Source organism: Zophobas morio, unplaced genomic scaffold, assembly GCF_036711695.1.
Source record: "Zophobas morio isolate AGI-343-1 ecotype UQ-CSIRO unplaced genomic scaffold, CSIRO_AGI_Zmor_V1 ptg000017l, whole genome shotgun sequence".
Lineage (NCBI taxonomy): Eukaryota > Metazoa > Arthropoda > Insecta > Coleoptera > Tenebrionidae > Zophobas > Zophobas morio.
The window spans coordinates 17,866,902-17,893,602 of NW_026972122.1; the positions used below are offsets into that span (position 1 = coordinate 17,866,902).

Here is a 26,701-nt window from a genome sequence, read left to right on the forward strand (position 1 = left end):
AAAAATATAGTAAGTTTTGAGAAAACGCATTTAAAAGCATTTTCCTTTGTATTATTAGTAACAAAAGCGAGCACATAAAAGCGTGGAAAAAATTTCCAATGTGTTATTTACATTTATTTTACTTCATACTGTGTCAAATTTCACGTTTTACTGGATTCGAAGGAGTCCGGTAAAATAAAAAAAAAAACGGACAAGTCCGGTAAAATTGAGCTAAAAAGAACAAGTCCTGTAAAGTGTTACTATGTGTTCAAACACCTACAGTCGCCTCGTCCTGAAACATCTCACTCGTACTGTAAAATTTGAGTTACCGGACCGTATTTATAATAATGTTAGCACTAACAAGTATTTAAAATAACAAGTAATAATTTGTTTGTTTTATTTATTTTTATTCATTATAATAATCCCATTTCTTTATCAGAAACTTTTAAACGAAATAAAACCTACTTGGCTAGAAATAACGGCAAACTTGTGTTAGGCTCATCTGGCAACGTTGTAAATTATCTAAATGCTGACTATGAGATTTTTACACATTTTTTTCGTCGCCCTCTATCGAGTAGTAGATTTATTAAATGTATTGTTGGTGTGATTTGTGTTACCTATGCGCGTGATTTGTGTCCAAGCTTTTCGCCGGCGTTTGACGGCCGACTGTTGGTGCGCCATCTCTTGTTCGCCGGCCGTTGGCCTGTTCGCTCCAAACAATAGCATGGGTCTATCTATATGTATTTAATCAATGGAAACAATTTACTCACGTATACGGCGCTGGCGTGTACTAGGAGAGGCAACTGAAAATCGTTTATGTATAAGCAATTCTTAATTTAAGACGACAAGCGTAACATAGCATACGTGAGAGTCAAACAGAGAAACTGTAAACAAAACCGATGGTCGTCTAGAGATTTTATTGCTTCGACTTCCGCTTATTATATAAAACAGGTTCTTATTGCTTCTGTAATTTTTTCTTCTAAATGGTTGGCACTATTTATTGGAGTATTATAGAGTGTAGACCATTTCTTTCACTGTGCCCCACAAAAAGAAATGTAGGGCCTCTGCAATCCATTTATTAGGAAAAATGTTTCCAGGTAATTTCGTACAATTTTGTGAAAATGGGGAGGGGCGCCATTCTGGTGGAACGATGTGAATAAACACGGACTGCCAAAGAGGCGTTGTTTTGGCATTCACTGTAAATTAACACCATATCTACCTTTTTGTCATTTGAATACATTTTCTTTCGAAATATGTATGATAGAAATTGACAAATTTTAAACTTTCCATCAGAGTTTGAAGTTCAGAATGCTGTTTTATGACCCAAAAAGTTACGGTGCTAGAAAACGCGGTCGGAAATTATAGTACCGCAAACGGTTCAGATAATTTTACTGTATAAACCGGAAACATGCGCGTAATTCTTCGTTCATTGGTTATTTTCAGTTTGCCTCGGCATGCGCGATTTTGTCTCATCCTGTATCATGGCAGTTTATTTAGTCTTTATTCACTTTACTTAGAATTTAAGGGTTCATTGTGACGAACATGTGTAATTCTCATATATACCGGGTGTTTGGAAAATGGCGGATTAACTATTCAGTACGTTATATACGGGGGTTTCGGGAGTCCCAAAAAAATTCTTTATGATGTAGATTACGAAAAAAACGTAATTTTATAAAATTGGCAACACTGCACACTCCTAATGCGTGAATACCTCCAGCTTACTTTCTGATTTCTTAGTAACGATGGTGACTGAAATCCATCTTCGCTTTATATCAGGCAAACATTGTTGTCAAATGGAATTTTATCAAATTTTTACAAAAACAACACAGCCATATGTTTGTGCATTCTAACGGAAATGGTAATTAAATATGGTCATGGGCGAGAAAAATATTAACTAAAAGTTTTAGTACTAGTTATTGTGATAATGAATGAGTTGTTTAGTTGTTAAACGTAGCAAAAGAACCAATTTTAAAATCATTATAACGCCACCAAAATGTGAGAAGAATTTTTTTACGATTTTTCCCAGACTCACCAGTTGATTGTTAAGAGCGTTGCGGAGAGTTCATCCGCCATTTTCCAGACACCCGGTACATATAAAAATTCTAGCGTGTATGTAATCGGTTTATTTTATTCCAGGTGTTACCTACATTAAATATTCTCGAACTTTGGAAGCCGCGGAAGCTTTGGAAGCTATGAATGGAAAATGTATAGGAAATTTAACTAGGAGCATCAGAGTAATGATAGCGGCAAGGTAAGAGACTAGGTTTAACTATAGTCAAAACATTTCGTTTAAAGTTATTTAGGAAGAATTTTCCTGACTCCTGAAGTACAGTCGTGGTCCTTTAAAAGTATCATACTGCATTTTGGCTCTCTGTTCGAAAATTTAAGAATTCATGCAGCCTAAATTAGGTTGTGTACCAAATTTAACAATGCCACTGTCAACTCGTAATAACTAGTGTCGTACGCCATTTTGAAGAATGCCACAATTAACAATTTGGGTTTTGCCAAACCTCCGGGAAGAACTGATGCAAGGCATTCCAGATCCCTCTCATTCAATCCCGTTACAATATGTGCAGATTGCCGTGTTATCAATACTAAGCATAATTGATTCAGCATTCAGCTGGTGCTACGGTAAAAAATTCTGCCCTACTACACTTTTCAGTGACATTTGAAGGGAATTTTTAGAAACTTCACAAAGATAAAATTTAGACAGGTCAAAGTGTAGTATTTTTAAACGGCCGCGACTCTACATTTGAACAAGGTCAGTTTATTAGATATGTTATAAAAGTTGCTTCTACCTATATTAAAATATACAAAAAAGCTGGTCTAAAGTTATTTAGATCGAACTTCCTTCGTCCCTGAAGTACAATATGGCAGATCCAGCTTTTTCGAAAAATTATAAGATATAATTTTGCGAATTTTATTTTATACTGTGTTGTAATCGAGTTCGTCGCTCGATTCTCTAGTTTTACGTTTGCTCGACCGTTCATGACCCCTACAGTACGAAGAAATAGGTCTCCCGGTTCCGTCTGTCTGTCCGTCTGCCTCTCCGCCTGTCCCTCCGTCTGTCTCTCCGTCTGTTCATTTGTCTGCCGTCCGGGATTTTTATTAGACAGATAATCTCTGAAAATACTGGGCTGATTGTTGTCAAATTTTGTATTTATATTAAGAATATCATGTAGATGGTAAAACGTTAACCAAAATTTGTCTACTCAGCCCCACCAATAATGTGGTGACGTTACTTCAGAATTGTACATAGTAAATGGGTTTTAAATTGTATAAAATAATATAGTCCTGCACATGTAGTTTATGACTCCGTGTTTAGTTTTTATCTGAAACGTCAACATTTTTGTAAAAAAATCAAAATTTTAAAACAACATTTTGCAATCTAATTTTGAATCTGCAAAACCGAATGGTTTGAAATCTTGGAGATGTTATAAAGTTAGGTATCATTAGCATAGTAAATTTTTCATCAAAATGTATTTGCTCATCCCCCCAAAAATTGATTACGTCATCACCTCAAAATGCTGCCGAATAAATCCTATCTTAAATGTGGTAAATATGATCAGTCTATATTTCTGGGTTTCCAGAATTTTATGAAAATTCATTGAAAATTTCACTTTTGATTCAATCAATAAACGTGATTCAATCATTACATAAAGAATTCTAAAAAATAAATGTACATTACTAAGTGCATTTTTAACAATCATTTATTGAGCGGACAGTGTTTACACCGAGAGGTAGACATTCCTTGTAAAGCTGTATACTGCAGTTTCTACCTTTTTGGGTCTCATCATTACAGTCCATTACACCTTGTTGTACAGCGTTTGAGTGTATTTTGTTTATGTGCGGAAGATAAGCATTCATGTGTGAGTGTGATATTATGTGGCATTTTCTCGCAATTTGGAGAATCAACCAGTGCGTGAGTCACTTCCCGAGATTTCTGTAGTACTCTCTTTGGCATTTCAATTGTAATTGTAACAGCTTTCGGTTGATTGACAACGGCTTTTAGTCTGAATATGAACGTTGCCAAATTTACGATTAACAAGTGGTGTTTCAATAGGAATGGCAAAGACTATATAGTCTTTTTTTATAGTTCTATTGAAACACCACTTGTTAATCGTAAATTTGGCAATGTCCATATTCAGACAATTTTCTAACTAAAAGCCGTTGTCAATCAACCGAAAGCTGTTACCAATTGCTAAATTTTAAACAAAATCAACAGGTGGTGTTTCAATAGAAATGGCAAAGACAATAGGTGTAAGCTAGCATCAAATTGCTCTAAAGTTCGATCTGCGACCTTTCGGCACAGTGGAAACTCATTGATCGCCATTTAATATCTCAAGACTGTCAAGCAGTAAACAGTTTAAATAAAGTTACTGGCATTTTTTGGTTTTCATATCCATTGCTTTTCAATTCCTTGACAAATGTTGACAATTGACATTTCTACCTTACCGATTTTACATACAGGCAGTGACTATGTATTTAAAACGACCAGCAACCCCGTATCCCTATGCATACCAGCGTCGCCTACGTTTATAGTTGGGTTGATAAAGCCTGCCGAATAGCGAAATTGGACGATATGCAAAATTTGGACACATTATGATGAGGGCGCTAGTTATCATTCGTTGACATTTGACTAATTTGACTGTACAGAAGAAATTGTTGGTTTATGATGTTATGTGTTGGTTTGTTAGTGAAGTTTTTCGTTGATTATTATTATTGATTGATGAAAATGGTTTCGGTTAGTCGATTACCACGGTGTATAATAAATTAGGTGTTCCGACGAGCGCGTGAAACGTGTCCCCAACTACTCACAGATTTGGACTGAGACAAACAGAAGTGGGTGGCCATCATTTAATCGCACTGACGGGAAAGAGACGGGAGAAGTATTTGTCGGAATTAAAGCCATTTAGGTTAAAAAATCATCAAAATTAATTATCCGTTGTATTAAAATAAAAACTTTAAACATTTTTAAAATAATAATTTATTTAAAAAGATGAATGTAAACTCGTTGTTAAAGATAGTTCTTTTCGCCTTCACATATTATACATATTAGTTTCACTCACTTCTGTTCGTTTCACACGGCAACTAAAAAATATCCATTAACCATTATCTACTTTACTGTTTGAGAAATAAAAATTTACCATTATTACGTAATCTGCAGTCGAGACTCTTTTCTTTTTTCTGCACATGCTTTGGTTGTTTTCTCTTGTTCCTGTTTATAAAATTGTTTAATTCGCATAATTGTGTAAAAATATATTGCCTTTGAAAATATTTCCAATCTATGCTCTTCACAAGAAAAAGGAAAGTAAATAGTCATAAAATTTTTTGTTGCGAATAGCTCATTATTTGTTGCATCGAATACATCCACCAAATCGATATACATATTTCATAAGTATCCCTTCCACCCATCGGAACATATTAAACATTAACGAATCTGGATGGTTTAACCACCCCCTGGATTTTGTACTAGTAAATTCAGATGTACTAGAACATGGATCTTCTTTGTTATATAACTGTTCACGGCAAATATTACGTTTTGAAGTATTGTACAATTTTTTTGCGACAAATTCAGCTGAGTAGTAAATGATGTCAACAATTTGAGTTGTAGTGACATCTTCAAATAGTTGTTCGTCTATTTCATTAATCGGTGAATCTGTATCTAAAATATATTCAATTTTCCTTTTTATTTTCTCAACATGATTTTTCCCGCATTCTGGATTTGTTTAAAAAATATTTTTGAAGTCATTAAATGATAACGAATGATTTGGATTACTATTTTCCTGCATCTGTGTGCAATTGCCAAATTTCGGAGGTTTTAATAATTTATAAACCGATAACATTCGGTATAGCTGCAAAAAAGTTATAAATGTGAGATGTCCATTGGCACAACCTGCTTGTCAAATTGTGCCGAAAAATCTCTGCAAAAAATATAGTTTCTGTGGAATAAAGAAAAAATACATATCGCATTCAAAAACCCTCTGAAAATAAACATAAATTCTGTTTATTGAATGTTAAGACATAAAACATAACCGACAAAAAGAGAGTAATTGTTTTAAGTAAAAATAAAATTCAACATAAAATGCCTACTATTACTATAGCGACGACCAGTATTTTTTAGTGCAAAGTGTTGTTCAAAAGCAGCAGTTCACTACTGCAATAAAAGTGCCATTCCAGTCTGTAGGTACCCGAAACACCGACATTTTTTCGGGATTACCATTGTATCCGCTAGAACAATTAGGCACAACACATTTTCTACCCATTTTTATTGATAAATCAAAAAAACAAGTAAGAAATCGCAGAGAAGACCTAGCAAAATCTGTTGTCACACCTACAGAGGGAAAAAACCCGCCAAATGCTGCTAAACAGATCTAAGTGAGAGGTTACAGGCCGCCGCTGTCTCTCTCTCTCGACCGCTGCTCGTGAGTAAACCGGCGTCAAGTCGATGCACGGTGAATACGCTTCATCGTAACACCTAACTTATTATTAGAGAGCGGATTTCTGTCGGGCTAGGCAAGGCCAAACTCGGTACGGCTCGTACGGGATGGGAATTCATTGCAGTTACGGGTTGCACTTCGTTTATTTGAGATTAGAATAACGCTACTTCCTTGCACTCTGCTGTTAATTCTCATTCTCATTTACTTAGCCGTTTGATTAATAAATCGTTAATTGTATTTATGGAATAAGTGACGATTAAATTCAGTGATTACTGATTATTATCTATCACCCGCCACTGAGTCCTGGCGATCCAGCGCGTCCCCACCTATAATTGTGACGTAGCCCGACAGAAATCCGCTGTCTACTTATTATACACCGTCTCGATTACACACCTTCTTACACCTCTCTCTTATACACTTCTTGATCGCGTTACACATCATCACGACAAAACATTGTAGTGAAATAAAAATGAAAATTTACTCAGAAAGTTTAACAGGTTATTGAACAGGAATGTCTATTGAACAAACTTACCTTTGTTAAACTGGGGAACTGCATGGCTTTCCAGCCTGCATCTACCCGAAGAATCGTAGAAAAAAATCATTTTCAGTAAAATGTAGAGTACACACTTTTGCCCTCTCCGAAGGAGGTTCAAAGTTTTCTTAAATGAAATTAACGTTCATTATTACGTTATATCAAGAATTTTACTTATTTTTTAATATTTAAAGAATGCAAAATTTTCAAATTTTCCCCAAGAGTGATATTTTTTATCCACGCAGAAAACCTCTGCTTCTGCGTTGGAAACTCATGGTAGGTAAAATTTGGATCACTGTTTGAACAGGATGGTATACCACAATGCATTTTTAATCGTATTTTATTAGTTCAAAATTACGAAAATTACATATACAAACAAGTGCGTCAAATTCAAATTTGAACTGTCATTTAAGGATAACTAGCGCCCTCAGAAAGAAAATGGCGTCGAAACTACTGGATTATCTGTCAAAGGTGTCAAAGGGCTATTCGGCAGCAAAGTCAGTTGATAATTTTTTTTTATAAAGTACCGACATGAGTTTGACAGGGCAACAATAACGATTTTTAATCCGTATGATGGCGCTTTCAAATCAAATATTTCATGATACTCTAGATTTTGACGTAAAATCGTCATAAAATGGCATGGCCAAAAATAGTTTTCAAATTAAAAGTTTCATTATTTATTAATTTCAATTAACTCAGTAACGAGAACAAAATAATAACTAACACAAAACAACATTTAATTAAAGTTTAAAACTGCTCGCATACCTACACTACGACTAGATTTAGCTAAACTAGATCCAACAGAGGCAGAATGGTAAATTCTTAAATGAATATAAATTCTTGTTTTAAAAAATAAATTAATAACACGTTTTTGGATGTTGTGACAAATAGGAAATTGTTCCTCATCTAACAAATCTAAAAATCCGCAGACTAAAAATTTGTTCTGCTTCAAGTACTACATCAAATATTAATTTAGACGGATATAACAACAGTCCTTCCTTATATGATTTTAAATCAACTAATGTTTTTAAATCCTCAGTAGTTTCCAAATCTTGTGTAGCAATAGTTGAAAAACAGGTATGACAGTGCAGTTGGTTGTTCTTTATATTTCTTAGGATGGATCCCAAAAGATAATAAAATGATTGTTTTTCTTCAAATTTTATGTCGTCCGCTGAAGAATCTATTGTAAGAAATGGCTCAACTTCTATATCAGACTGATTATTATTATCCGTAAAAAAATCCACCAGTGGAATATTGTCAGTTATGCCATAATGTCCGTATTTTGGTTCTTTAAAACACTGAGACACTGAAATTAATCGCATAGCCGTTTTAAATTATTTTGCGTTAGGAACTGGATTTCGAGATCGAATATTTGAAAATAGATTTTCGAGAGCATCTTGCGTAAATCTACTTAGTAAAAGATACTGAAATTTATGGGTGTTTAAAAATTTTTCCTGAAAGTCCAAAACAGTTTAGGTACTTAAAAGAATGCCTGTTTGAATTGGTTTCCAGTGCCCTTTTTGTCCAATTTTAATGTTTGATGTTATGTGGATCATATCTTTTAGGAATTTCAATGTTTCTTCGTATTCCACCATGTTATTTTTGCTTAGACCAAGTTTTGCTGATCGAGAACTCAGGATACTATACCACTTATTATAAATAAGTTCTAAAAACCAAGCTGTTAGATGATTTTGTGAGATTTTTCCCTTCGAAATATAAAATTTAATTGCTGCAGATGTGTCGTGATTTAAAATCCCCATAGCCCCTTGTATAGCCATTTTTTGGTAATGATTTGGATTTAAATGGGTTTCTTTTAAATAGGGTGCAATTTTTAGTTCCATTTTATTATCTTCTTCTACAACTTTCTTTATGGGTTCAATAGTAATTTCATTGGTTGGTAAATTATATTTATTAACAACATCTTGACTTAAATACAATGTGTTTCCATCTGTTAACGCAAGTCGAATATTTTTGTACACATGGGTGGCGTCTGCTATAAAATATTTTTTTTTCTTTTCGGTGTCGTTAATGAGATATTCTTGTACATTGTTAATTTTTGAAAACCTACCAGCCGAAATTTGATTTAGACGCCAAAGAGCTCGATTTTGTGGTCCCATATCCGAAATGATAGCGCATACATCCAATTTATTTCATTTGCCTCTGCAGCTGAGTATGTATTTCCTGTAAAATGATACCCAATAGTTTGTTTCCATCTGGTCGTTACGCCGGCCAGCATAAACACAAGAGCGTGACTTGCATACTGATCGCTATCTTTATCACCAGAATTTTTGAGTGTAGGTTTACCTAAGTAATTATTTATTATGACTAATTATTAAAAACAAAATTTGTGTTATTATCATACCTATTACTTCACCACTACTATTGTCAAATTGTAATCCATTTCATCAATCATTAACACGGCGTGTTTTTCTTCTGGAAGTAAACAGTCCACCTTTATCTCTGACAATTTAAAAATTTGGTCGTGTATTTCTGGCATGCTCTTAAAAAATTGTAATCTTCTTTGCAAAGTTCTGATACTTGGAAAAGGATAATTTTGTTTTCTAATTTCTTCATAGCCATTTGAACCACAGGTAAGGTATAACTTTAAAGCCTTTCTTATCGTCTGCTCCGACCATTTTGTACAGTTAGAAAAACCTTTTTTTAAAGACCTAATTTGTTCGGGTTGGAAAATTTTCTTTAAACTTTTAAGTAGTTGTTCATTTTCATTTTTCAAAGTTTGGATTGTTTTATTTGCACTATTTGCAGTTTCCAATTTTTCTTCTAACGATTTTATCAATTCCTGAAATTCTTTAGAATGTTCAACGTTGATACTAGCGGTGTCTGCTATAGCAATAGATATTTTAATACGTAAGTCAGACTAATGTTACAATAATATACCAATATTTTCTTCATTTATTGTTATTCTTTTACGTTTTAGCGATTTCTTAGAATCTTGATTTGCAAAGTTAAAAACATTTTGGGACAGCATTCCAACATAACACTTTACGGTCCTTTCTATTTTCGAACTGGTCTTCCGTAAACTGATTCTATAATATATTTATAGTTATGAATATATTATTTTATTTTACTAGTTATTATTGGTACCTCGCAAATCATTGCGTATTTAGATAAATTTTCCCTCTGTATATTGTCAAGCCATTTTTTTCGTCTCTCCGGATCTATTTTTTTTATGGCAGTCTGTAAAAGTGAACACCACATTTATTGTGACAGTTTATCGCACAACAACACGGCATTTTTAGCACAACAGTTAAAAAATTTAAATTGTGCAATTTATTGTCATCAAATTTCAAGCTTGACATGAAATTCTGAGAATTAATGAACCTTTTTTGGATTTAAATCTAGCGCCATCAGGCTGACAAAAAATCGTTATTGTTGCCCTGTCAAACTCGTGTCGGTACTTTATAAAAAAAAATTATCAACTGACTTTGTTCGGCAGGCTTTATCAACGCAACTGTCAACGCAGGCGACGTTTATTAATTATCGAGAACTGTCATGTGTCAATCCGATTATGTTAAGAAATACAAACACTTTACTATTATTTCAGAACTTGCATGTGTGCCTTTATCAACATTCGTGTTCAGTTCTCACAAACTTGGAAAACTAGTTTTTTATCCTGCCACCAGTCGGGCAGTCGGCTTGTGACCCCTTGATCTTCATCATCCAAGGGAAAAGGAATGCGTTGCATCTTTTGGTTGAGTTGTTAAAAATGTTTATTGTCCTACGAATTTAACAGTAATGTTATTTGAAAGCATTATTAGTGATTTATTGGAAAAGTCTTCCCAAAATTGCCAGTGTGTAATCAGATCAACAACAAACGCAACACAAGGGCTGCAGCAGTGATTTAAGTTTATTAAGGATCAAGCGGTGTTATGATAGAAATGAAGGCTATACTTATTTTATTTTTGGTTGTTGTTCATTTGATGTTCTGATAACTCATGTAAGTCTAATAAATCGATAAAAATTAATTTGTGAACAACTATGTGTCAGGTATGACAAACGTCAGCGTGACAGTTTTCCCCGGTAGCTAGCGATCTCTACTACCACAAGATTTCATTATTGAATTGACCTTATTAGATGGCGAGTAAACAGGAGCCGGTGATGATTACAACTTATTATCTTCTTTGTGAATAAAAGATGACAAATTAACCTAACCTATTTGTTAATTTACTTCGTTGTTTTAACGACAAATGATTGTCACAATATTTATAAAAAATTTTACAAGAGCGCACCACTTTCTAAACTTCTGACAAGAACTTTTAAGGCGGTCACACACACAGAGGGAAGGGTCCAGACTTGATTGTACGTGCCATAGGGTACAGTTAAAACTGCTAGTGTGTGGGGAAGAATGTGGCATGTGCAATTAAGTCTGTTGGGATCAAAATTGGCTTGATTTTTAGCGTGCACAGTTATAACTGCGCGGGGAAAACTCACAAATCGCTGCACGCTTGAGTTTAAATTCAGTTGCGCCGTTTAGAGAGTACGGGTTTAATAACTTACGACAAGCGTGCACACTTTTGATTGCACGTCTTCCCTCTCTCTGTGTGTGTGCAGTTAGAGAGTACGGGTTTAACTTATGACAAGCGTGCACACTTTTAACTGTACAGTCTTCCCTCTCTGTGTGTGGCCGCCTTTAAAAAGCCCGAGTGAGCAGGCCTTGGAATTTTATCTGCTGCAGCGCCATCTCTGCAACCAAAAATCTCATACATATCTTAGGAGACATGAGGCTTATGTCTCAGGCGGGGCTGTCCCCACTGGTTGAGGCTTCAGGAACCACGTTAAGTTCTGCGCCTTCCCACAAGGATGTTAGAAAGCGCACTGTTTGTTTTAGGTATTCCAGAGACTTCTTCACAGGTTATCCTTAGGATTTCCTCTGTGTACTTGATGCCCCTGAAAGTGGTTGCTTGTCTTCCCGATGCCAGGCACTGTTCAAGTTGTCTGTCCAGTGCGCCCATTAGCCCATTTTGTACCACCGCCACTTGGTCAGGAGTCAGCTTACCAAGTGGATGCTGTACATCAATTACAGCTACACGGTGATGACTTGCAGCTACCTCCCTGTAGCTATGTTATTTATAGGTGGTCTCTGCCTCCTCATCCTCTTTTGCTTTTGTGCTACCGCAGGTGTGGAGGTGCTCTTTTTTCACCCTGGGTTGTTTAGGGTTTGGCTATTGCAACTTGCCTTTGCCCTTGGGGTTTATCCCGGAGGAGGATGGGCCCGGTTGCGGCGGGTCGGTGTTCGCCGTCTCCGCTTGCAAGCGAGTCTTCCTCCGTATTTTTACCTTAGCCCCGCAGATTAAGAAAGTCTTGGGGTTGATGTTGAACCGTGGTCACCTTATATGGGTGCATGTGGAGTTTTTCTTTAAGATGGTTTGACAACTTCCGTAAGATATACCTATCGGTTGAGACAGTCTCCTAATAGATTTGTTCGGACTATGTTGCATTCTTTCTTCAACATTATGAACTGCCTGTTCCGTTACCACCGATGCCGGTCTTCCAGTTGACTTTTTTGTTCGATACTACCGGTTTCAAGAAACCGCCCAACAATACGTGTACACTTACTGTGTGAAAAGATGAAATGCAATTTGTATATCAGGATACATGCCCATGAACTGGTCATAACAAAACTTTATGGAATAATCCCAGTTCCCAATATTTATTGGATTCCAGTACGAAAATAAGCCATTACCATAAAGGTATTTTGCTCCACAGAAAGAGGCATGTTTTGAAGAAAAAAACAATCAAAAACACAAACCTACACACTTGTCGCAAATTAAAATGCTGAAATGCAGTTCTTCCCGCCAACTGAAAAACCAAAATTATTTTAATTCAGTTTTGCCAACTATTTCAATCATTCTTGATCTCGTTGTGTAATAAACAAGGGAAGGGAAGTTTCATCGAAATAACCATCGACCAATTTTTTATTACGAGGGTGGGGTGATTAATGCCGGGCCTCAACAGGAATGCATTGTTTTTTTCGGTTAATTTTTATTTATTTCTCAACATAATCTCCATTTAGCTCGATACACTTAACCCAGCGATCTTCTAGAGCGGTTACACCGGAGTAATACAACGATTTGTAGAGATCTTCAAAATAACTATTTGCTGCTTTGATGTTGTCATAAACCTCTTACCACCCAACCAGTTTTTGAGGTTTGGGAAAAGGTGGAAGTGACATGGGGCTAAATGGGGTCTGTAGGGAGGGTGGGGAACCAATTCAAATTTTAATTCATGAATTGTAACCATCGCAATGACTGAAGTATGGACTGGTGCATTGTCCTGATGAAACTGCACCTTTTTTTTCCGGCAAATCTGGCCGTTTTGCTTTAATTTCCTGTTGTAAACGTTGTAGTAGAATGGCATAATATTCCCCACAACTGTTTTTCCCTTTTGGAGGTAGTCAATAAAAATTATTCCCCTCGCATCCCAAAAGATGGTGGCCATAACCTTACTGGCCGATGCAACTGTCTTCGCTTTCTTCGGAGGTTCTCTTTTTTTGGTCCACTGTCTCGACTGCTGTTTTGTCTCGGGGGTGTAAAGATGGAACCATGTTTCATCGACTGTAATGAATGGACCCAAAAACTCAGTTGGGTTACGCCTGTAGTGTGCCAAACAATCAGCCGAAACATCCTTACGACGCTGTTTTTGGTTTGGAGCGAGCAAACGCGGCAGCCACCTGGCGCAAAGCTTTTTCATTGTTAAGTGTTCATGTAAAATATTTCGAATACGTTCTGTTGTGATCCTTATTGATTCTGCTACCTCCCTCACTTTCACTCTCCGGTCAACCAAGATAATTTTATGATTTTTTTCTGTAATTTATGGAGGGGTCACCTCAACAAGATGCCCACTGCATGGTTCATTATTTGTGCTGATTCGGCCCATTTTAAATTTAGCAACCCATCACTTAATTGTTGTATACGATGGAGAGGAGTCTCCCAATGTTGTATCCAACTCTTTGTTGATCTCACTTGCTTTTAGGCGTTTCCAAAAAAAAAAAAAATTAATCATTGGCCGAATTTCCACTTTTTCCATTTTGTTAGAATTGTTTGATGCATCTAATCTGAAGGACTGCCATCCAACTACTAAACGACCTATTGACATGAAATTTTTAAGGGAAGCTGATGAAAGATGAAATTATGGAATGCCATCATTATACTGATTGTATTACTCCCACATCTATGTGAGGCCCGGTACTTGTCACCCCACCCTCGTATACTATATGTATTTACGTACACTCATTAATTGATAAGATGAACACGATTACTTATTGTTAGGATTTGTTCTGTAACTGGAATCTGATTATATTGGCCAAATAAACGTTATTTATCAGCCGTAAAATATAGTGTTGTGATAATACGAGTAGTATAGTTTTTGCAAGCTACCACCGGGCAGGGAAAGTCATAAAAAGTAAGCAACAATGAAAACCGCAATTAAGTGTTAAGAAAGTTGGTACGTACCAAGACCCTCCCGTAAATAAAATCTTCCTTGCTATTACGTTGCATTCGGGGCTTTGCTAGGTCCGTATTCACCAAGTTTTATTGAACTAATGATAAAAACATTTAAATTGGTTTTATAATTTTAGCGTTAATAATAATTATAATCACATTATAATGTACGAGTATAAAAGAATAAAACATTTATTTACAACTTTCCAATCACATATTTAACTAAGTAGAAATGTAGAAAACGGAATAACGAATCCTGCCCTGAGTATCGTTTCTAGGATTCTCTAGGTAAACCCAGCCCAGCGACCGGCTAAAAGAGGTGGTGTCATAATTTTCCGTGCGTTATAATCCGATTAGGGTCGTCTTTGTTGCTTAATTTTTATGATCTCCACTGTCCGGTGGTAGTTTGTAAAAACTATACATTGTTTTTTTGTAGCCGTGATCAAGGTTCAAAAAGGGAGTGGAATGAAGAAGAAAGAATTCTAAGACTATTTGTGATTGTTCCAAAAAACATGACGGATTCTGAATTACACGACTATTTTAAAACTTTTGGGACGATAGACTATGCTACAATAATGAGAGATAAAGGAACTCGCGAAAGCAAAGGTTTTGCTTACGTGAAATATTTCAGGTATGATTTTCTTTAAAAACCGTTATACATTTTAGAAACATTCAACTTTATGGATATATACAAATATTTTGGTTTTTGATAAAAATTTTGAATAAAGTTTATACTTGAAATTAATGAATTGCTGCACACCGAATACTGGGGTGCTAACGGAACATTTTTTTGCTAGAATATAACTTTTTCTATGAAACACTATGAAAACCAAACATGACAATTTTAAAAGCTACATTCTGTATATAAATAAGTTAATGAAAACGATATTGGTGGTGTTCAGCAGACTTGAGAAATCGTTGATAATATTCAGCGATTAAGAAAACCAAAATGGGAAATTGTAATTTGATAGTGCTATAAAGCTGTAATTTAAACAATTGTAAATCGAAACATCGTTTTTTGTCAAATGTTTGTGTCGTGACACCAACTTATGCGTGCTGCTGCAATTTAAAAACCGCGGGCAGTAGCCTTGCTCGAATGTGGTCAATCTTTCCGGGCAGTAAGCAGATCGTTAGGTTTACCATTCTGTAATCCACAGGGTATGGAATCCCTTCAGAGAGACAGGAGAGTACACAAGATAGGCCGAACAAGTTTCTCAAAGGAAACAAACCCCGCAGTAGGACCGGTTTCTTACTTTTGCGAGCTTACATCTAGCTTATAAGATCTACTGGGGTAGAGATTTGGGAGCAAATCGTATCGAATAAACTTCGACAGTAGACCTGTGAAAAAACCTCGTTAAATAGAACACAAAAGAACGCGAATGGTATTCGATCAAAATCATGCGAACTGACAACTTCAACACTAGAGTTCTGGTTTTTTACGGACGAGTCCAGATTTCACCGAAGTCGTTGTGATGGCGCCTCCGTGTCTACAGACGTCCGTGTGAACGGTACTTACCTGCTGTCATTCAACAAGTCTATAGATTTGGTAGCGGATCTGTAATAGTTTTATTGATTATAGGGCAAAACAGACCTTGCGGTTATGCATGGGAATTTAAACACAAGAAATTACATTGATTTGGTTTTGGAACGTCATGTAGTGCCTGCTGCTGATTTCATGGTAATGTAGGATAATGCAATACCACATAGAGCTCGGATAACAACAAATGTACTTGAAGAATGGAAAATAATTCCTTGAGAAGACATTTGAAGGCTAATTCGTAGCATGCGTAGACGATGCCAAGCTGTAATTCAAGCTAACGGGGGAATACACTGTATAGTAGACTGTTAAAAATTTTAATTTTTTTGCAATAAAAGTATAGCCGACAATAGTTTCTCATATTCTGCTGCTCTGCATAATCACTATTATCTAAAGTTTAACTACCCATTCAAAGATGTTTTTTTAACTGCTTATTAAATGTCTTACCTTTCAAAAATGATTTGTTTTGTTTTCATCACAACTTCAAGGAAAGAGGTATATTTTGGCAAAAAATTGTTCCGCTAATTAATTTGAGTAGTGTATTTGTACTACTTCTGTTTTTGTTTGAAGTAGTGTTAATATTAGTCAGTAATTTATATAACTATGTAATTATTGTATCACCAGTTTTTAAAAATATTTATATAACATATGTAATGAATTTTTGTAGGTTTTCTCATGCTGCTGCTGCTTTTGAAAAGTGTGATCGAAAATATAAGGCTGTATTTGCTGAACCTCGAAAACCATATTTGAAGAATGAAGAAAAATTCCAAGTTAATTTTAATTCGATAAACAAAAGTACGTCGTTACCGATACCTGATATAAACAATCCGACTGGTTGTACGAAGTTAATTGCAATAGTTAGTCCACAACTTAATCAGGATCAACTGTGGAAATTATTTGATATCATACCAGGTTTAGATTATTGTCATCTTACATTAGAAGGTCATCCTACGCCAAATAGAGGAGTTGCTTCAGTTGTTTATAACAGTGCACAATCAGCGTCCTATGCAAAAGAAAAGTTACACGGATTTGAATATCCTCCTGGAAATAGAATAATAGTAAAAACAGATCTTGAGGCTGTTCAAAATTTTGAATCTACATGTGCAGAGCAAAAACAGACAGACATAATACAGATTACCGAAACAATAGCCCATGCTTCCAGTTTGATTCAAGGTGCTGCTCTGTCTTCAGGTATGCTTTTTATTTTTGGCGAAATATGTTTGTTCTAATTAGTATTTTTCTGTTTCTTTTTTCTGTACAACCTAAAATGATATGAGCATTTGAATTTTGGGAATAGAAATGAAATTACTATATTATCACTGTTGCTTAACGTGCAAGTTAAAACCACGGTGGTAGAAGTAAGGTGTGGAAACAAGCCGCTCCAATTTGTTGAATAAAACACGCATCCCAGTAGGCTTATTTACTACGAAATAGTATGCAGCACAGTATGTCCATCTATGTATTAACATTTCAACTTGTCAGTGTATTTATGAATGAATTAAGTGACAGATTCGTTGGAGGGAAAATAAATCACAGCACAACGGTTTGTGGTTGGTCCTTGGTGTGAATCGTGTGATTGGTGGATGATTCGACATTTGTGATTGGGTAATAAATGACATTGGCATAAATGTCAAAGATTTAATGCAGTTTTCTATTACTTAATTTCAACTGATCTCTCTAGACGTCGCTGCGGTGTGGACAGCGAATGACATATAATCCAAACCACGCGATTTGTGTTTTCTACCAATGATTTTGAGGAAAGTTATGAATGAGGTTTCCACACCTTACTTCTACCACCGTGGTTAAAACTAAAGGTGTTCGAATGATTTGACTGATAAATTCGTCAAAATGAGTTTTTTTTACGAAAAATTGAAACTAGCGCCTCGCTCATACGCACAGACACAAGGACAGACAAAACCAAATATGTAACAACACGAACGTTATAAATACTACTGGTGTTTTTAAATCCCAGCGTAAGCCAAGGCCCCAAAAACAAACATACGTTACATTAGTTATTAAAGATGCTTTATTTAAGGGATCATATAAAAAAAGGTTTGTGTACAGGTGGTCCACGAGTAATAAAGAGCCTGAATAAATTTGAAACGCAACCCAAAGTACATTTTCACCACTATCTTGGATATTATAATTACATTAAATACAGTAACCTTAACACTTGTCAGAAGTTTTGACAAAAACACGTTTTATTTTTTCCTAATGCAATAAATGTTGGAAGTTTTGACCCATGTTTCTCTCACATGCGTCAATCCTATTCCAAAAGGATGTTTTAACATGCATTAATGTTTCCGGGGTAATGGCTCTTATTGCTTCTGTAATTGTTTCTTCTAAATGGTTGACACTAAAAAAAATTACACAGTGCTAACCTTTTTGGGTAGTCAGTGGGTTTTAGTTCTTGAACCAAAATCAGGTGATAGACATGAAATTTATGTGTACTGAGTATTCGTTGCACAGACGTTTTACTAACGTCAACAGTTGCTGCAATTGTTCTTTGACTGCAACGGCGATTTTCGTTAACCATTTCTAGAACTCCCACTTCATTTTCAACACCGGTAGCTCTTCGTCTTCGGGGTTTTTTCGTAGATGGCCAGTTCTCCCTCAAGAAACTTTATAGTCCTTTAATGGCATCTGTAGGGGCTCTTCTTTCAGGAAACCGTTGTGATTAAACACGGGCTGCCAAAGACGGGTTCTTTTCATCTACCTTTTCATAATTCGAATACACCGCCGTCTACGTGATAAATCGAACGGGACTAACGTCGGTGACAGAAGACCCCATTTAAAAACAGAGTGTAAATAATCCTGACCACCTACACATCTTCAGCACAAAGTGCTATGTACACGTGCTGAAGCAAAATCGGCAAAAATTTTTTTCCTAGTAACGACAAATAAAGTTATTACGAGCAAAGATGTTATATTCGCGAATGAAACGACAATTCCGCAAAACTGCAGAGAGAAGTCAAAAAAAAAAAAAATCCGTAGAATTGGATTTGTAGAAAACTGCCGAAGAAATAGAAACAGATGAACCGGCTTTAGAGATAGAGGAAGAATCTAACAGCCCCGTAGCTAGAAAACTTATTCAGGGGGGGCAAGTTTGTCGACAGAGGGGGCTTCATGTAAATATGAATATATATTTTAATAATACACTCAGATAACTATCTTATTTTTTCTCAGTTTTTACATTTGAAAGAGTATTAAAATAATTGTAAACATCGATCTTTTACGCTATTAAATTTTCGTAAAAACCTGGAAGTTCAAAGATTTCATACGGTACTTTTAAAAAGCCAGAAAAACCAAGTTTGCCAATCTTTGATGCGTCATTGAAGGCGTTAAAACAGATAATGTAGATTCACAAACAGCTGTACTGCATCCAAAAATTCGTACAGTGGCCAATCACTAGATAACAACCAATTTGTTTGAATTTATTTTTTTGCATGTTTAGTAGTAGGCTATGGAATAAAATGTGACATGACAGTTCATTTTTTATACGGTCAACATCAACGTTAGGATGATATTGCCAAATAACAAACCCTGTAAGAAAATAAAGGGTGGGCGGGTGGGCCTAGTAAATATGCTTCGGCAATCGGCTTTATATTGAAATTTTATTACTAATTTGAAATTTATAATGTGTAAGTCTTCCAGGGGGGGCAACCACAACTGCTAGGGGGGGCTCAGCCCCATCTTGCCCCCCCGTAGCTACGGGGCTGGAATCTAAATATTTCGGAAGCAGAAAAAAAGGGACAACGTCCACACCGAAAGACAACTAAGCCGGCGTATTTAGAAGACTTTATTTATTTTGCCATCGTCGCCCTCGTATAATTTAGCAATTGCGTCCGAAAATGCGCAACAGTGGCGCAACCGATGGACGAAGAAATTGGGTCGTTGTATGAAAACGATTTCTGACAGTTGGTGGACCCGCTGTAGACAAGAAAATCATCGATAACTGGTGGGTTTTCCGGGTGAATACGAACAAAAGCGGTGATACTGTATTGACTATGTCAAAACATTTAGCCCCGTGGCCCGGTTCGATATCGTTAGAACATTATTGAGTGTTGCGACATCACGAAATTTAACAATTATGCAATTTGATGTGAAAACTACACTTTTGTGCGGGTTTCTCGAGGAAGAAACATCCAGATAGAAACAACGATGAATCCGGACGCGTGTGCAAGTTAAAGCGCAGTTTGTATGGTCTAAAACACGAACACGAAGAAGCAAAATTTCTTAAGAGTGCGCATGTCGTCTGAGTAGATCCTTTTGTATCCTGTACCACATAGTTCAGTTCTGTCGTTACGGTTTTGACATAAAGACGTTTAAAAGTGAAACAACTTTCTCTTCCCAACTACCTTGCGCCAAAACAAGTAAACAATAGTTCAAAACCAAAATCGAAAATTCTTGTAACACAAGTAAAACAATCCCTTAAATAATCAAAACAGACATAAATTATAAACTATCAGATAGGGAAAATTCGAATATTTCTGTCGAAAACTTTTAACGAATACTTTTGAAAGATTGTTTTATAGGTATATTGTCTACACAATGTACTTCAAACTCATTTGTTTGGGAACTGACTGATGAAACAGACATTTTAAAAGTTGTAAAGAATCTAAAACCTAGTAAAGCTAGGGACATTTATGATTTAAATATAATGGTTTTAAAGCACCTAATTCAATTAATTTGCCCAATAATTGCGGATTTGTTTGATAAATGTATCAGTGATACTATTTACTTTTCTAGAAGAATTAAAAGTTGCCAATATTTTACCCTTACATAAAAAAAAAGAAGGAAAGATAACATCTGGAACTATAGACCCCTAGCAATTCTACCTGTTTTTTTTTTTCAAATTTTTTGAAAAATTAGTTTATATTCGACTTGTAAAATACTTCTAATATTCGAAATTAATTTCAAACGGATTTAGAAAAGGTTATTCGACTATCCAGGCATTAGACCTCGTGAAGTCCATTAGATCACGCATAGATGATGGTAAGGTTTCATGTACAACATTTCTAGACTTGAGCAAGGCTTTTGATACGCTAGATCATGGGTTACTGTTAGAAAAGTGCTACGGGGTTCGAGAACAAAGACTATTTAGAGTCCAATCTGAAAAAAACTGTAACAAAAAATGATTGTAAATCTAAATTACTAAATATTTCTCATAGGGTGCCACAAGGGTCAGTTTTAGGGCCCTTGTTCTTCATTGTTTTCGTCAACGATTTACCAACAGAGATTATTGCCAACAACCACATACTCTTTGCTGATGATATTAGATTATTTGATACATCGGGTGATAGAACAGGGCTTCAGAACATGGAGCAAAATAGTATATCATCTGCAAAGTGTTGACTCGCCGATAATAAATTAGTAATAAACTTTGACAAGTCATCGTCCTTGTATTTTTCCCTAAAATCCGATCATGGCTGATAACTTGATAAATGTGAAGTTATTATGTGTAGTAATAGAGAATTATCTTACATAGGAAGATCGCATTGATTATTTAGCTTCGAAAGTCGCATGCTGTTGTATTTAAAAATTGTTGATTTATTGTGACTTAGAAGCAGCGCTTCTCTTTTAGAGAAGTAATTTCGACAGCTTATCTCTCTATGAACTTAATATGAGGTAATTCATAAGTATGACAAAAATCTTAGTTTTCTCTTTACATTTGTTCGGAGAAATCATATGGTCCTTCTGAGCTTTTATTTGGTTATAGCACAGAAAAATACACCTCAGGGTCTTCTATGGGTTCTTGATTCCAGCTGTGACACTGCCTATTTTACCACTGTCAACGTGCATAACACTGCGACTCGTAGAAAAACATATTTCCGGCCAGTACGATAATAATATACACTTGTACAGATCTATTGAAAATCTACTGCTGCCGAGTGCTAAAATTGGTGGTTAGACGGCAGCTATAAAGAAACAATTATGTAATGGTTACTGACATGACACGTGCTCAACCCCCATTTTATATAAAGCTGCTTTCGTACGTCTGTTTAATATAACTTGGATAGAAAAATAATTTTTTTCACTAGCAGCCATCAAGCACGCAAATCCCGACTCATTTAGAGGTAGCAAATTCAACTTTTGCGACCACCGGTTCAAAAAGAAAAATTGAGGTTATGTAGGCAATGTTTGATGTGATTATTTCTTAAAAAATGAACAAATGTGTGCTACAAACATTACTTGAGTATACGCACGGTAGTTGGTAGACGGTAGAAGATAAAATGATTAACTCAGCGTCAAGTGTAAACGGTTTTCTTTGTGTTGAAGATTTAGATCAAGTTTGATTAGAAATCAAAACAAAATCATGTTGCGTCAAAAAATTGAACGTTTATTTTTTCAGTTTATTGTCTTATGGTTTCTACTAGTGAAAAAAATAGTATATTAACCACGGTTTGCAAAGCCACTTCTAGACCTCGCGCTTCAGAGCCCTCGACGCTGTGCGTCTCGGGTTTTAATTTGCGCTCGGTCTAGAATGCTTGGCTTTGCAACCTTGGCTAATAATATACTATTAAAAGTTTATTAAATTTAATTTCTAAACAAGCCATAACTATTAAAATATTGCAGTACACTACAGGGGACAGTAAAATTTGTAGTTTGAAAATAATACATTAAGTACACGTATTTATTACCTTCTTCAAGTATCCTTAAATCGATATTTTTAATTTTAATTCATTCGTCTTTATTTTTGTTTGCAGATAACGTTTTACAAACCAAGCTGGGCTTAACTTCAGTTTCTAAAGATGCTGATGTTAAGAGCAGTATAAAATTGCCTGATTTACAACCCTTGGCCTCTGAAGAAGAATCAACTGTTTCAAGGTAATGTAGAGCTTTGTTTTGCATGAAAAGAGTCGCTTGTGTATTTAGTAAAAGTTTTAAAACGATGTTTCACCCTTTTTTAACCTTTTGTGTACATGAAAATCAGTGCAATTTTGAATATTGAAAGATTAGGTAAGAAGTTAGATGGACTGTATTTGAGTTCGCAACATTTTCTTTGAGCAAAAACAATAAGATAGTATCTTGTTTTATAAGGAGCAAAAATGAGACTTTTCGTGGCGAATCTGAAGGTTTGACGGCCGAGCGCGCGTAGCCGGCAATTACAGATGAGCCACGAAAAGTCATTTTTCTCCGTATAAAACATGCTATTTTTTCTTCAAACGTGGAACTAGATCCAATTTATTGGACATGAAAATGTTGAAATCTAAGAAATTGTGACAAAAATCACTTAGAACTGATTCTTAAAGCACTTTCTTGTGTCAGAAAAAAATATTTAGTGTTCGCCCTATGATTTGCAACCCTACTAGTTGCGCCACATGTAAGCAACCAACTGCACACATAGTTGAACTCGCACGAATTCCAATGACTAAATAATCCACGGAGCAAGAAGTGCCACGTTTAGGGGTATGTTTGTAATGGGGTGCAGGGCGCGAAGCGTCCTGCCTTCACTAAAAACCCGACATTACACGTACGCGTGTTGTTGACTATAAAAAGTTAGGTTATGTTGGAAACGGCTTCCCATTGAAGAGTGTACAAATGGGAAATTTAACAATTTTTTTGTGGCAAAAGTAAGCATTTCCACAACATTTGAAGGTGAGGAACGTGTTCAGGGGGTGCTGCAGAAGAGTTGTGTGCAAACAGTTTGTGCGAAATCGTGAAGTGCCCTTTGTAAAATTTTACCGTTTCATCTATACTTCTATACTTAAATTATAAAGCTGAAGTGTTTGTTTAATTGAACACGCTAATCTCAGAAACTACTGGTTCGAATTCAAAAAATCTTTTTGTGTTGGATAGTCCATTTATCGTATCTACATATAGGTTATATAACATCATGCTACGATCAATAGGAGCGAAGTAGCAATGAAAAATTCGGAAAAACGGGAAAATTATTCCTGCTTTGACAGCTTCCGTTGCTTACGCTGCTTAAACGGTTGATGTTACGTAAAAATCATGTATGACGAAATTGTTCCCCTCTAAAAGTTTTAAAGAAAAGTCCGGACAGCATATGTCTATCTTTTAAGGTCGACTCAGTATAATCTTTTTTATGGTAATGAAATTTGTTCTAAAATAATAATGCATTTATGTATAAAATTCTCGTGTCACAGTATTTGTAACCGAATTCCTCCGAAATGGGTTGACCGATTTGTATGAAATTTTTTATGTATATTCGATAGGTCTGAGAATAGGTTGTAAACAATTTTTTATACACCTAAGTGATAAGGGTGGCCCACCCTAAAAAATTTTTGTTTATTTTTTGGACAAAATTTTTTATTTTTATTTTTTTTTAAGATTTAGCATCAAAAAATACATATAACCATAAATTTTCACCTTTCTACCACCAACTCCTATTTTTTAATCTTCTATATAATAAAAATCAATTGCTGTTCCTGTTAGTTTCGCTAAAACTCAAAAACGGCTTGACCGATTTGAAGAATTTTTTACATTATGGGGATGGTTTATAAATAAAAATAGGGAAAACTTAAAAGAACGGCTAAAAAATCAAAAAATTCTAAAAAATTTAATTAATTTCAATAGTTGGCGTTCCTGACGAACCTGTCGTCTAACTGATGTGTCATACAAAACTATTTCTTCCGTGCGATTGTAAAATAGCTATTTTTCTACAATCGATGTAGAAAGTAGAGTAGGCATTTGACGCTTCGACTTGACAATAGCTATTTGTGTATTAAGAGCGCAAAATTATACATTGCCGTTTGAGAGAAAATCGGCAATGAATTTGCGCTCGTAATACACACAAGATTTTTTCTACAATCAAGATAGTTTGCACAATAATTAAAAACCTCCCACTTTTACCAAAAAATTAATTTTATTAACAATAAAACTCAAAAATTTGTATGTATAAACCAAAGTTTGTTTACCTGTTACTATGGAATGAACTGGCCAGTGAATATTTGATTAATTGGATTAGCGAGCGTTTTGTACATTTTGTCGCGCGTGAGCGACAAAGTGACGTTCCTCGGAAAACTTGACTTTTGCGTTGTCAAGTCCAAGCGTCAAATGCCTACTTTCTATATCGATTGTAGAAAAAGTATATTGCATTTCAAATCGTTCTTTGTTTTTTCGTAAAAAAACGTCGTTAAGTCTTTGTTAAAGTGAATTTAGTTACACATTGCGAAAGTTTCTTATTAATACCTTACCTATATTATTATATAATTTTGATCTGCCATTCTATTTACCTATATTCACTTTGTTGGTTTCGACAAAACCTCAAACTTTACCGTTATTCGAGGATTTAATTTGAAATTTTCAATATTTTAAAATTCTCAAGACAAAATTTACAGATTTAATTGACTGTGAAAATAATTCTGTGTCGTTTTATGAAGTTCATTACACAGCCGAGAAGACGACAAGCTGACATAGGTCCACGAAGTCAATGAAATGTGCGCCGAACTACCTCAGGTGCAAACCGCAATGATTTATTTGATGGGTAATTCGGATATGGAAGTTGATCAGCGTTGTGCTCATAATCAACATAATCAAACATTGAAGCGAGACATTGGGTGGTAAGAATAAAACTGAGTATAACTCATAAGTATTCGAAGTACGAAGTACCTACTTCATTATTACTCTTATATACCGGAGCATCTACTCTATGTACTGAGTACCTACTTGGAAACATTGTATCTCCCCGGGCACAAATTGAACATCTACGCGTTTTGTGAGCATTTAATCTAAAAATGTGCATCGGCGTGGCAAATGACCGAGGTGTAAAGCAGCTTAGAAAACGAGTAGGATCGTTGTAAGAGTGAATTTTGACTAAACATGGCGACTTTCATGAACGTGGAACGTCGTCAAAAGGTGCATTCAGTTTGAAAAACACATTAGGAGCGGGAATATCGAAAACTTTTCAGGTATGTAATTAAGTTTTATTTATGCATAAATTGCACTGGCCATAGAGATTCCCATCTCAAGTTGTCTACCCCATACTAACTTATATTTTGGTGACTCGATTTTTGCCTTGATGGTTGAACACTGTCACTGTTTTCCTTTTTTGTTGTATCGAGATGCTACTTGAGCATCAACTGTTACCTACTGAAGTATTAGGCATCATCTAGAAAAACTAGAAATATTTTGATTTGATATTCGAGTAGATACTTCGTATGCCGAGTATGAGCATCTACTGAGTTTTATTTATATCAACCATTGTCAAAAAATTGATCGAACGTTGTTTCGACAGAACTTCCTGCGCACCAAAAGTATAATGAAACATATTCAGCATTTTCGAGTCTTCTCTTCACACAATTTTGTGATGACCTAATCAACATTTACGATCAACACGTATACCACCTTGGATTGGTGCAGTGTAATACTAAAAATAACTGTATTGTATTCCTAAAATTATGTGGGAAAATCGAGTGAGCCGTTCCATCAATTTTTTGGGGGGAATAAATAAATATTCTTAACAATTTACCATGCTTACAATAACTTTAAAACGTCTGCAAGATCTCAAAGTATTCATTTCTGCAACTCTTGAGTTATTCTCTAAAATAAATTGACTGATCCATACATTTTTACTGTAAAAGCAAATCTAAAAAAATATGAATGCAATGATAAATTACGAAAATATACTGATGATATTTTGCACATTTTAGATAGGATTTATTCGGCAAAATCTTGAGATGACGTCATCAAGTTTTTGGGCTTGATAAACAGATATATTTTGATTAAAAACTTACCATGTCAAACAGTAATTTCAAAACGTCTGCAATATTTCAAAATTCAGTTTTGC

General features: G+C 35.3%; 1 protein-coding gene across 5 annotated transcripts in view; it reads left to right on the forward strand.

Annotated features, from left to right (window-relative positions):
* LOC135130178 (RNA-binding protein 45) overlaps positions 1–26,701 on the forward strand; it is a 75,020-nt gene that overhangs the window by 15,828 nt on the left and 32,491 nt on the right. For all 5 annotated transcript variants that reach the window (XR_010280688.1, XM_064057538.1, XM_064057537.1 and 2 more), the window contains 4 exons: positions 2,116–2,230; positions 14,848–15,042; positions 16,616–17,139; positions 22,656–22,776. Coding sequence is in view for 4 of the 5 variants with exons in the window: in XM_064057538.1 (XP_063913608.1) it covers positions 2,116–2,230; positions 14,848–15,042; positions 16,616–17,139; positions 22,656–22,776 (955 nt within the window). In the remaining variant the exon portion in view is untranslated. The remainder of the gene's footprint in view (positions 1–2,115; positions 2,231–14,847; positions 15,043–16,615; positions 17,140–22,655; positions 22,777–26,701) is intronic.